At 53.2% G+C, this 12,872-nt stretch overlaps 1 protein-coding gene across 2 annotated transcripts; it reads left to right on the top strand.

The window, feature by feature from the left end:
- Positions 1–261: 261 nt before the first annotated feature.
- TMEM9B (TMEM9 domain family member B) lies at positions 262–11,636 on the top strand. Of its 2 annotated transcripts, XM_069965016.1 has the most exons (5): positions 266–413; positions 2,757–2,848; positions 3,180–3,288; positions 3,360–3,494; positions 9,999–11,636. In XM_069965016.1, the coding sequence occupies exons 1-5, from the start codon at positions 342–344 to the stop codon at positions 10,152–10,154; spliced, it is 564 nt and encodes a 187-aa protein (XP_069821117.1). In that variant the 5' UTR covers positions 266–341; the 3' UTR covers positions 10,155–11,636. The 2 variants fall into 2 exon arrangements, with proteins under 2 accessions (XP_069821118.1, XP_069821117.1); XM_069965017.1 differs by lacking the exon at positions 3,360–3,494 and having other exon boundaries at positions 262–413.
- Positions 11,637–12,872: the final 1,236 nt, after the last annotated feature.

Genomic DNA, 12,872 nt, shown 5'->3' with positions numbered 1-12,872 from the left:
TATTCTGTATATTAGGGTACACTCTGTATATTAGGGTACATTCTGTATATTATATTCTGTATATTGGGGTACACTCTGTATATTAACCCTTTATCACTCATGGGACACACACACACACACGTATATACCTGTATATCTACAGCAGTGACGTCACATCAGGGACAGATGCGGCCGCCAGGGGCACACCTCACAGGCCGGGAGCGGAACTCATCTTCCTGTACGATAAAACCGGGGGAAGGAAATCGCGGCGCGCACTGACCCGGAAGTTGGCCGGAAGTGGGGCAGATCCCGTTGTGGTGGAGTCAGCTGACTGCGGATCGCTGCTGTCGGGATCATTGACAATGGCGGCGATCGTGACGTACACGGCGGTGCTGGTGCTGCTGCTGGCGACGGTGCACGGCTCCGAGGATAAGGTGAGAGGAAGCGCAGGATCTGAACGCGGCTATAAAGAGAGTGTGTGTGTGAGTGTGACTGTGTGTGTATCTCGTGTATGTATATATATATATATATATATATTAGTGTTTACTCACATGATGAGTATATAGAGAGCTGATCCCTCAGTATACACCCGTATCACCGCCCCCCACCTCAGTATACACCCGTATCACCGCCCACCCCTCCTCAGTATACACCCGTATCACAGCCCACCCCTCCTCAGTATACACCCGTATCACCGCCCCCCACCTCAGTATACACCCGTATCACCGCCCACCCCTCCTCAGTATACACCCGTATCACAGCCCACCCCTCCTCAGTATACACCCGTATCACCGCCCCCCACCTCAGTATACACCCGTATCACCACCCCTCCTCAGTATACACCCGTATCACAGCCCACCCCTCCTCAGTATACACCCGTATCACCACCCCTCCTCAGTATACACCCGTATCACCGCCCACCCCTCCTCAGTATACACCCGTATCACCGCCCACCCCTCCTCAGTATACACCCGTATCACCGCCCCCCACCTCAGTATACACCCGTATCACCACCCCTCCTCAGTATACACCCGTATCACAGCCCACCCCTCCTCAGTATACACCCGTATCACCACCCCTCCTCAGTATACACCCGTATCACAGCCCACCCCTCCTCAGTATACACCCGTATCACCACCCCTCCTCAGTATACACCCGTATCACCGCCCACCCCTCCTCAGTATACACCCGTATCACAGCCCACCCCTCCTCAGTATACACCCGTATCACCACCCCTCCTCAGTATACACCCGTATCACCACCCCTCCTCAGTATACACCCGTATCACCGCCCACCCCTCCTCAGTATACACCCGTATCACAGCCCACCCCTCCTCAGTATACACCCGTATCACCACCCCTCCTCAGTATACACCCGTATCACCGCCCACCCCTCCTCAGTATACACCCGTATCACCACCCCTCCTCAGTATACACCCGTATCACAGCCCACCCCTCCTCAGTATACACCCGTATCACCACCCCTCCTCAGTATACACCCGTATCACAGCCCACCCCTCCTCAGTATACACCCGTATCACAGCCCACCCCTCCTCAGTATACACCCGTATCACAGCCCACCCCTCCTCAGTATACACCCATATCACAGCCCACCCCTCCTCAGTATACACCCGTATCACAGCCCACCCCTCCTCAGTATACACCCGTATCACCGCCCACCCCTCCTCAGTATACACCCGTATCACCGCCCACCCCTCCTCAGTATACACCCGTATCACCGCCCACCCCTCCTCAGTATACAGCGGTATCACCGCCCACCCCTCCTCAGTATACAGCCGTATCACCGCCCACCCCTCCTCAGTATACAGCCGTATCACCGCCCACCCCTCCTCAGTATACAGCCGTATCACCGCCCACCCCTCCTCAGTATACAGCCGTATCACCGCCCACCCCTCCTCAGTATACACCCGTATCACCGCCCACCCCTCCTCAGTATACAGCCGTATCACCGCCCACCCCTCCTCAGTATACAGCCGTATCACCGCCCACCCCTCCTCAGTATACACCGTATCACAGCCCACCCCTCAGTATACACCCGTATCACTGCCCAGTATCACCGCCCACCCCTCCTCAGTATACACCCGTATCACCGCCCACCCCTCCTCAGTATACAGCCGTATCACCGCCCACCCCTCCTCAGTATACAGCCGTATCACCGCCCACCCCTCCTCAGTATACAGCCGTATCACCGCCCACCCCTCCTCAGTATACACCGTATCACAGCCCACCCCTCAGTATACACCCGTATCACTGCCCCGTATCACCGCCCACCTCTCCTCAGTATACACCCGTATCACCGTCCACCCCTCCTCAGTATACACCCGTATCACCGCCCACCCCTCCTCAGTATACACCCGTATCACCGCCCACCCCTCCTCAGTATACACCCGTATCACCGCCCACCCCTCCTCAGTATACACCCGTATCACCGCCCACCCCTCCTCAGTATACACCCGTATCACCGCCCACCCCTCCTCAGTATACACCCGTATCACCGCCCCCCCCTCCTCAGTATACACCCGTATCACCGCCCACCCCTCCTCAGTATACACCCGTATCACCGCCCACCCCTCCTCAGTATACACCCGTATCACCACCCCTCCTCAGTATACACCTGTATCACCGCCCACCCCTCCTCAGTATACACCCGTATCACCGCCCACCCCTCCAAAGCATACACCCGTATCACCGCCGATAGTGTGTATGTGTGGCCCCTCCCCCATGTGTCGCTCTGTAATTGTTTCCATTGTTTTCCAGAATTCCAAGGACAAGCGCTGTAAATGTATCTGCCCCCCGTACAAGGACAAACCGGGGAGCATCTACAACCGCAACGTCACCCAGAAGGACTGGTCAGTGCCCCCCCCCCCCCTGCAAATTGTCGCACCGAGCTGCCTGTCACTGCGGTGCGTCGCACCCAGCTGCCTGTCACTGCGGTGCGTCGCACCCAGCTGCCTGTCACTGCAGCGCGTCGCACCCAGCTGCCTGTCACTGCAGAGCATCGCACCCTGCATTGCATACAGGGACACATCTCAGCTGCCTGTGACTGCAGAGCATTGCATACAGGGACACATCTCAGCTGCCTGTGACTGCAGAGCATCGCACCCAGGGACACATCTCATGGGGGGTGGGGTGGGGGTGTCCTTGTGTTTTCCTCTAACCCCTTGTCTCCTTGGTCTTCAGCGACTGTCTCCATGTGGTGAGCCCCATGCCGGTGCCGGGAGCCGATGTGGAGGCATACTGTCTGCGCTGTGAGTGCAAATATGAGGAGAGGAGCTCAGTCACCATCAAGGTAAGAAAGAGCGCAGCTCTGGAGTATAATCCAGCCTGTAGGGGTCCCATCATCTTGTGGTTCTCTGGCAGGTAACCATCATCATCTATCTGTCCATCCTGGGCCTCCTCCTCCTCTACATGGTCTACCTGACCCTGGTGGAGCCCATGCTGAAGAGGCGGCTGTTCGGACACTCCCAGCTGATACAGAACGAGGATGATGTTGGGGTGAGTGTGGATATATACATTATATATACAGTCTATAGGATATTGGGGTCATTATACACTGCTCAGTAACATAAAGGGAACAGATAAACAATACAATATAACTCTAAGTAAATGAACCTTCTGTGACATCAGACTGACCACTCAGGAAGCAGCACTGACAGGCAATTGCCGTCACCTGCAGTCAGCGAGACCCCCTCAGTAACGGAGGGTCCTGCAGGTGGGGAGCACACACCACTTCTCACTACCTAGGCTTTCTGGCTGGTGTTTTGGTCACTTTTGAATGTTGCTGGTGCTGTCACACTCGTGGTACCATGAGACGGACTCTACAACCCACACAGGTGGCTCAGGTAGTGCAGCTCATCCAGGATGGCACATCAATGCGAGCTGTGGCAAGAAGGTTTGCTGTGTCTGTCAGCGTAGTGTCCAGAGGCTGGAGGCTACCAGGAGACAGGCCAGTACACAGGAGACATGGAGGAGGCCGTAGTGTCCAGAGGCTGGAGGCTACCAGGAAACAGGCCAGTACACCAAGAGACATGGAGGAGGCCGTAGTGTCCAGAGGCTGGAGGCTACCAGGAGACAGGCCAGTACACCAGGAGACGTGGAGGAGGCCGTAGTGTCCAGAGACTGGAGGCTACCAGGAGACAGGCCAGTACGCCAGGAGACATGGAGGAGGCCGTAGTGTCCAGAGGCTGGAGGTGCTACCAGGAGACAGGCCAGTACACCAGGAGACATGGAGGAGGCCGTAGTGTCCAGAGGCTGGAGGCTACCAGGAGACAGGCCAGTACACCAGGAGACGTGGAGGAGGCCGTAGTGTCCAGAGACTGGAGGCTACCAGGAGACAGGCCAGTACGCCAGGAGACATGGAGGAGGCCGTAGTGTCCAGAGGCTGGAGGCTACCAGGAGACAGGCCAGTACGCCAGGAGACATGGAGGAGGCCGTAGTGTCCAGAGGCTGGAGGTGCTACCAGGAGACAGGCCAGTACACCAGGAGACATGGAGGAGGCCGTAGTGTCCAGAGGCTGGAGGTGCTACCAGGAGACAGGCCAGTACACCAGGAGATGTGGAGGAGGCCGTAGGAGGGCAACAACCCAGCAGCAGGACCACTACCTCCACCTCTGTGCTAGGAGGACCAGGAGGAGCACTGCCAGAGCCCTGCACAATGTCCTCCAGCAGCCACAAATCTGCATGTGTCTGTACAGACTCCATGAGGACGGTATGAGGGCCCCACGTCCACAGATGGAGGTTGTGCTCACAGCCCAGCACCGTGCAGGACACTTGGCATTTACCAGAGGAAACCAGGATTGGCAGATTGACCACTGGTGCCACCTGTGCTCCTCACAGATGAGAGCAGGTTCACACTGAGCACATATGACAGACGGGACAGCCACCTCATCAGGAGCATGCCCGGGCCTTGTAGGGAGGTCATACAGACACCTCATCAGGAGCATGCCCGGGTCTTGTAGGGAGGTCATACAGACACCTCATCAGGAGCATGCCCGGGCCATGTAGGGAGGTCATACACCTCATCAGGAGCATGCCTGGGCCTTGTAGGGAGGTCATACACCTCATCAAGAGCATGCCCGGGCCTTGTAGGGAGGTCATACACCTCATCAGGAGCATGCGGGGGCCTTGTAGGGAGGTCATACAGCCACCTCATCAGGAGCATGCCTGGGCCTTGTAGGGAGGTCATACAGACACCTCATCAGGAGCATGCCCGGGCCTTGTAGGGAGGTCATACAGACACCTCATCAGGAGCATGCCCGGGCCTTGTAGGGAGGTCATACAGCCACCTCATCAGGAGCATGCCCGGGCCTTGTAGGGAGGTCATACACCTCATCAGGAGCATGCCCGGTCCTTGTAGGGAGGTCATACAGACACCTCATCAGGAGCATGCCCGGGCCTAGTAGGGAGGTCATACAGACACCTCATCAGGAGCATGCCCGGGCCTTGTAGGGAGGTCATACAGGCACCTCATCAGGAGCATGCCCGGGCCTTGTAGGGAGGTCATACAGACACCTCATCAGGAGCATGCCCGGGCCTTGTAGGGAGGTTATACACCTCATCCGGAGCATGCCCGGGCCTTGTAGGGAGGTCATACAGCCACCTCATCAGGAGCATGCCCGGGCCTTGTAGGGAGGTCATACAGACACCTCATCAGGAGCATGCCCGGGCCTTGTAGGGAGGTCATACAGGCACCTCATCAGGAGCATGCCCGGGCCTTGTAGGGAGGTTATACAGACACCTCATCAGGAGCATGCTCGGGCCTTGTAGGGAGGTTATACAGACACCTCATCAGGAGCATGCCCGGGCCTTGTAGGGAGGTCATACAGACATCTCATCAGGAGCATGCCCGGGCCTTGTAGGGAGGTCATACAGACATCTCATCAGGAGCATGCCCGGGCCTTGTAGGGAGGTTATACAGCCACCTCATCAGGAGCATGCCCGGGCCTTGTAGGGAGGTCATACAGCCACCTCATCAGGAGCATGCCCGGGCCTTGTAGGGAGGTCATACACCTCATCAGGAGCATGCCTGGGCCTTGTAGGGAGGTCATACACCTCATCAAGAGCATGCCCGGGCCTTGTAGGGAGGTCATACACCTCATCAGGAGCATGCGGGGGCCTTGTAGGGAGGTCATACAGCCACCTCATCAGGAGCATGCCTGGGCCTTGTAGGGAGGTCATACAGACACCTCATCAGGAGTATGCCCGGGCCTTGTAGGGACGTCATACAGACCCCTCATCAGGAGCATGCCCGGGCCTTGTAGGGAGGTCATACACCTCATCAGGAGCATGCCCGGTCCTTGTAGGGAGGTCATACAGACACCTCATCAGGAGCATGCCCGGGCCTTGTCGGGAGGTCATACAGGCACCTCATCAGGAGCATGCCCGGGCCTTGTAGGGAGGTCATACAGACACCTCATCAGGAGCATGCCCGGGCCTTGTAGGGAGGTCATACAGGCACCTCATCAGGAGCATGCCCGGGCCTTGTAGGGAGGTTATACAGACACCTCATCAGGAGCATGCCCGGGCCTTGTAGGGAGGTTATACAGACACCTCATCAGGAGCATGCCCGGGCCTTGTAGGGAGGTCATACAGCCACCTCATCAGGAGCATGCCCGGGCCTTGTAGGGAGGTCATACACCTCATCAGGAGCATGCCCGGGCCTTGTAGGGAGGTTATACAGACACCTCATCAGGGGCATGCCCGGGCCTTGTAGGGAGGTCATACAGACATCTCATCAGGAGCATGCCCGGGCCTTGTAGGGAGGTCATACAGACATCTCATCAGGAGCATGCCCGGGCCTTGTAGGGAGGTTATACAGCCACCTCATCAGGAGCATGCCCGGGCCTTGTAGGGAGGTCATACAGACACCTCATCAGGAGCATGCCCGGGCCTTGTAGGGAGGTCATACAGACACCTCATCAGGAGCATGCCCGGGCCTTGTAGGGAGGTCATACACCTCATCAAGAGCATGCCCGGACCTTGTAGGGAGGTCATACAGACACCTCATCAGGAGCATGCCCGGGCCTAGTAGGGAGGTCATACACCTCATCAGGAGCATGCCCGGGCCTTGTAGGGAGGTCATACAGCCCCCTCATCAGGAGCATGCCCGGGCCTTGTAGGGAGGTCATACACCTCATCAGGAGCATGCCCGGGCCTAGTAGGGAGGTCATACACCTCATCAGGAGCATGCCCGGGCCTTGTAGGGAGGTCATACACCTCATCAGGAGCATGCCCGGGCCTAGTAGGGAGGTCATACACCTCATCAGGAGCATGCCCGTGCCTTGTAGGGAGGTCATACAGACACCTCATCAGGAGCATGCCCGGGCCTAGTAGGGAGGTCATACACCCCATCAGGAGCATGCCCGGGCCTTGTAGGGAGGTCATACAGACACCTCATCAGGAGCATGCCCGGGCCTTGTAGGGAGGTCATACAGACACCTCATACAGCACAGTTGGATCAGCCTGGAGGGGGTTACCACTGTAATTCTGTGTGTGTGTTATTGAGCAGTGTATTCACAGTCTATACGATGTTGGGGGGAGTGTGTGTGTGTGTGTGTGTGTGTGTGTGTGTATATATATATATACACACACACACACACACAGTTAGGGCCAGAAATATTTGGACAGTGACACAAGTTTTGTTATTTTAGCTGTTTACAAAAACATGTTCAGAAATACAATTATATATATAATATGGGCTGAAAGTGCAGACTCCCAGCTGCAATATGAGAGTTTCCACATCCAAATCGGAGAAAGGGTTTAGGAATCATAGCTCTGTAATGCATAGCCTCCTCTTTTTCAAGGGACCAAAAGTAATTGGACAATGGACTCTTAAGGGCTGTAATTAACTCTGAAGGAGTCTCCCTCGTTAACCTGTAATCATTGAAGTAGGTAAAAGGTCGGGGGTTGATTCCAGGTGTGTGGTTTTGCATTTGGAAGCTGTTGCTGTGACCAGACAAGATGCGGTCAAAGGAACTCTTAATTGAGCTGAAGCAGAACATCCTGAGGCTGAAAAAAAAGAAAAAATCCATCAGAGAGATAGCGGACATGCTTGGAGAAGCAAAATCAAGAAAAAAGGAATAGACTGGTGAGCTTGGGAACTCAAAAAGGCCTGGGTGTCCACGGAAGACAACAGTGGTGGATGATTGCCGCATACTTTCTTTGGTGAAGAAGAACCCGTCCACAACATCAACTGAAGTCCAGAACACTCTCAGGGAAGTAGATGGATCTGTCTCTAAGTCAACAGTAAAGAGAAGACTCCATGAAAGTAAATACGAAGGGTTCACATCTAGATGCAAACCATTCATCAATTCCAAAAATAGACAGGCCAGAGTAACATTTGCCGAAAAACACCTCAAGAAGCCAGCTCAGTTCTGGAAGAGTATTCTATGGACAGATGAGACCTAGATCAACCTGTACCAGAATGATGGGAAGAAAAAAGTTTGGAGAAGAAAGGGAACGGCCCATGATCCAAGGCACACCACATCCTCTGTAACACATGGTGGAGGCAACGTGATGGCATGGGCATGCATGGCTATCAATGGCGCTGGGTCACTTGTGTTTATTGATGACATAACAGCAGACAAGAGTAGCCGGATGAATTCTGAAGTGGACCGGGATATACTTTCAGCCCAGATTCAGCCAAATGCTGCAAGGTTGATCGGACGGCGCTTCATAGTACAGATGGACAATGACCCCAAGCATACAGCCAAAGCCACCCAGGAGTTCATGAGTGCAAAAAAGTGGAACATTCTGCAATGGCCAAGTCAATCACCAGATCTTAACCCAATTGAGCATGCATTTCACACGCTCAAATCCAGACTTAAGACGGAAAGACCCACAAACAAGCAAGACCTGAAGGCTTCGGCTGTAAAGGCCTGGCAAAGCATTAAGAAGGAGGAAACCCAGCGTTTGGTGATGTCCATGGGTTCCAGACTTAAGGCAGTGATTGCCTCCAAAGGATTCGCAACAAAATATTGAAAAAAATATATATTTTGTTTGGGTTATGTTTATTTGTCCAATTACTTTTGAGCTCCTAAAATGTGGAGTGTTTGTAAATAAATGTGCACAATTCCTACATTTTCTATCAGATATTTTTGTTCAACCCTTCAAATTAAACGTTACAATCTGCACTTGAATTCTGTTGTAGAGGTTTCATTTCAAATCCAATGCGGTGGCATGCAGCGCCCAACTCGCCAAAATTGGGTCATTGTCCAAATATTTCTGGCCCTAAGTGTGTGTGTGTGTGTATATATATATATGTGTGTGTGTGTGTGTGTGTGTATATATATATATATATATATATATATATATATATATATATATATATATATATATAATATATATGATGAGGGGGAGTGTGGATACATATTATATATACAGTCTATATGGGATTACATGGGTGTTTCTCCTCTTATATTTGAGTCCTTGGTCGTCACGTACGGCCGGCACACGGCTATATTTATTACAGTTGTGCTGTGTGTGTATATAGATAGAGACATCGGGGAGTGCGGATTTGTTGGCAGGCGGCAGCTGTAATGGTGGACGCAGCAATAATTCTCCATTCTCCACAATATCGGCACACAATGGCGGCTGTATACACAGCAGAGCCGGCGTGTGATGACAATAAAGCTGCCATCACTTCTGGCACCGGATCTCACACTCCATAACAGCGCAGTAACCTGATCGCCCCCCGCCAAGTGTTGTATAAACATTTAGGGTGACAATGGGCTGATGGGGTATTATATCATGGAGGGCAGCTCTGGAGGATGAGGAGGGCAGCTCTGGAGGGGGGAGGGCAGCTTTGGAGGATGAGGAGGGCAGCTCTGGAGGGGGAGGAAAGGGGCAGCTCTGGAGGGGGGAGGGCAGCTCTAGAGGATGGAGGATGAGGAGGGCAGCTCTGGAGGATGGAGGGCGACTCTGAAGGGTGAGGAGGGCAGCTCTAGAGGACGATGAGTAGCCAGGCAGCTGTCGTCTGACATGTTCCGTTTCCCCCTTTCAGGACCACCAGCCTTTCGCTAACGCCCATGACGTCCTCGCCCGCTCCCGCAGCCGCGCCAACGTCCTCAACAAGGTGGAATATGCCCAACAGCGCTGGAAACTACAAGTACAAGAACAGCGCAAGTCTGTTTTTGACCGCCATGTTGTGCTGAGCTAATGGGAGGGATGTGTGTGATGTACGGGGTCTCCCCTCCCTCAGGACATGCTGATACTTGTAGTCACCACTCCTGATAATAAAGGGTTGATATATTGTGTGGCTGCCGCGGACGCCATCGGACGTTTTTCCTCGTGTACAGATTACTCCCCCCTCACCTTTTCTTGTCCGTGATTGGATGGTCTGGTTCCCTGCATGACGGATCCCTTCTCATTGTCTATTGGTCATACGGAATCCTGGGGGACAGATCACAGGCGGAGAACCTGGTCACCCCGGGGGTACCGAGCATGCTCCGCTGTGCTGCATTGTGGGAGACGTAGTGTGGGGTTAGGAAGAGCACCACACCTGACCCTAGGCCGAGTCTGGAATTGCAGTTCAGCTCCATTGATATTAAGCTGCAATACCACACAGAACCTAAGCACAGGGGGGCGCTGTTTGTGGAAGAAGAAGGCAGCGGCCGCCATGTTTCTCAGATCCCGCACAGATGATGAAACGTTCGGCCACTTTCTTCTAGACTTTGATTCTTTACCGTTCAGCATCTCTGTCTTAAGGGAACGTTCTGCTTCCGGTGTGGAGAGAGAACTTTTCACAGCTGCAGTTTTGTTCCAATGTCCTGTCCCAGCTGATGGCTCTTACCTGCACCGATACATTGTAAGGCCCCGTTCCCACTGAGCAAAAGTAGCGGAATTCCGCTACTTTTGCTCAGTGGGAACGGGGCCTAACAAGCCCTCAGCTTCCTGTACTTATAGCCCCATCACTGATACACTGTAACAAGCCCTCAGCTGTGTAAGCAGGACTCGGTCTGGGGGTCTGTTACAGTGTAGGGGTGTAGGATATCCCGTGCTGGACTTCGGGGTCTCTGGATATACCAGGAGTAGAGGGTCCCAGCTGCACTGATACACTGTAACAAGTCCTTAGCTTCCTGTTCATTTAGTCCCATCACTAGAACACACACGCCTTGTAGTATATACCGTATCTACAGCGCTCCTGTCCTGCAGGTTCTCTCTTCCCGTTGGTCAGTGCTGGATGAGATCACGATTGTGTTGTCAGTGTTATCAGAGCCGATCTAGGAGGAAACATTCTGAGCCAACCCTGTCTTGTGACCACTGCCCCTGTGCCGCCATAGTGTGAGCAGCGGGGCACATGGTGGAGCTGTGCTGTGATCTGCTGGATCATACCATGTCAGAGATTTTGGGTGGAGTCCAGTATGGATATCACTATAGGGTGTGAAACTACTACTCTCATGACTGTTGTAGCATGCTGGGAGTAGTAGTTTCCTGTCAACGGGTGTAGAGGAGACTGATCACATCCTGAGGCTATTCAGCTGGTGCAGAACTACAGCTCCCAGCAAAGTGTTGGTGGTCAGGGCATGCTGGGAGTTGTAGTTTAGCACAGCTTGGTCAGGGCATGCTGGGAGTTGTAGTTTTCAATGCGGACCTCTTTTCTATGTTGCTGATGAATAATAAACACTGAAAATTTTCCCGATTTCGGTGTCATGTGATTCTTCTTGGCACTGCTTTCATAGTGTACGTGGTGATGTCATGGCGTGGAGAGGAGCGAATGACTTACAGGGGATCCTACGTACAGGGGGGAAATTATCAACAAGGAGGGCAAACTACCTACAGGGGGCAATTATCAACAAGGAAGGCAAACTACCTACAGGGGGCAATTATCAACAAGGAAGAAACTACCTACAGGGGGCAATTATCAACAAGGAAGAAACTACCTACAGGGGGCAATTATCAACAAGGAAGAAACTACCTACAGGGGGCAATTATCAACAAGGAAGGCAAACTACCTACAGGGGGAAATTATCAACAAGGAAGAAACTACCTACAGGGGGCAAATTATCAACAAGCAGGGCAAACTACTGGAGCACTGTACTTACCTCCTCCCACCTACCCTCTTATTGTGCCTGACACCAGGGGGGCATTATTACTGTTCGGGGCACAGATCGAAGACAATTGTCAGGTTGTGCAGAGATGTGTGGCGGTGGTCTAGGCCAAACGCCCCCTGTGTGTCACTGGATGTAACTAATCACGTATACATAGACTGCAAAATAAAATCCCTGCCTTTCCGTAGCACAACGCTGCCAGAAGTGCGGCCCAGCGAGGTGCAGACTGTTTATATTTTATCCTTTGCCTGCTGCCATTTGCAGGCCGTTATACCGGGCTACACCGGATCATGCCTCAGGGATCTCCAGATCACCGCTTATAACGGTGCAGATTGTAACACCCGGTGGCCATGTTTACTCTGAAGGTCCAGCGAGAGGTGTGAAAGGAAAGCGACAACATAAACAATCAGAGCCCCATATTGTGCCACAAACACATCTGACCCGCTCCCTTATTTGTTTAGTGGAATTAGAGCGATGATCCCCGAAGCTGCTTCATGTGTAAACAGTCGCCTATTGTGCTGGCCACTATAAAGGAACGGAACATCCAAACCCTGGGGAAACACAGGCCACACCAACAGGAGGTAAGATAAGTGTATAATGTATGTACCAGCAGCTTAGTGAGCGCAGCTCTGGAGTATAATACAGGATCAGCAATGTATATACACAGTGACCCCACCAGCAGAATAGTGAGTGCAGCTCTGGGGTATAATACAGGATGAGTAATGTAATGTATGTACACAGTGACCCCACCAGCAAAATAGTGAGTACAGCTCTGGAGTATAATACAGGATGTAACTCAGGATCAGTAATGTAATGTATGTACACAG

This window comes from Dendropsophus ebraccatus, chromosome 4 (genome assembly GCF_027789765.1).
Source record: "Dendropsophus ebraccatus isolate aDenEbr1 chromosome 4, aDenEbr1.pat, whole genome shotgun sequence".
NCBI lineage: Eukaryota > Metazoa > Chordata > Amphibia > Anura > Hylidae > Dendropsophus > Dendropsophus ebraccatus.
This window is presented reverse-complemented; position numbering and strand designations above follow the sequence as displayed.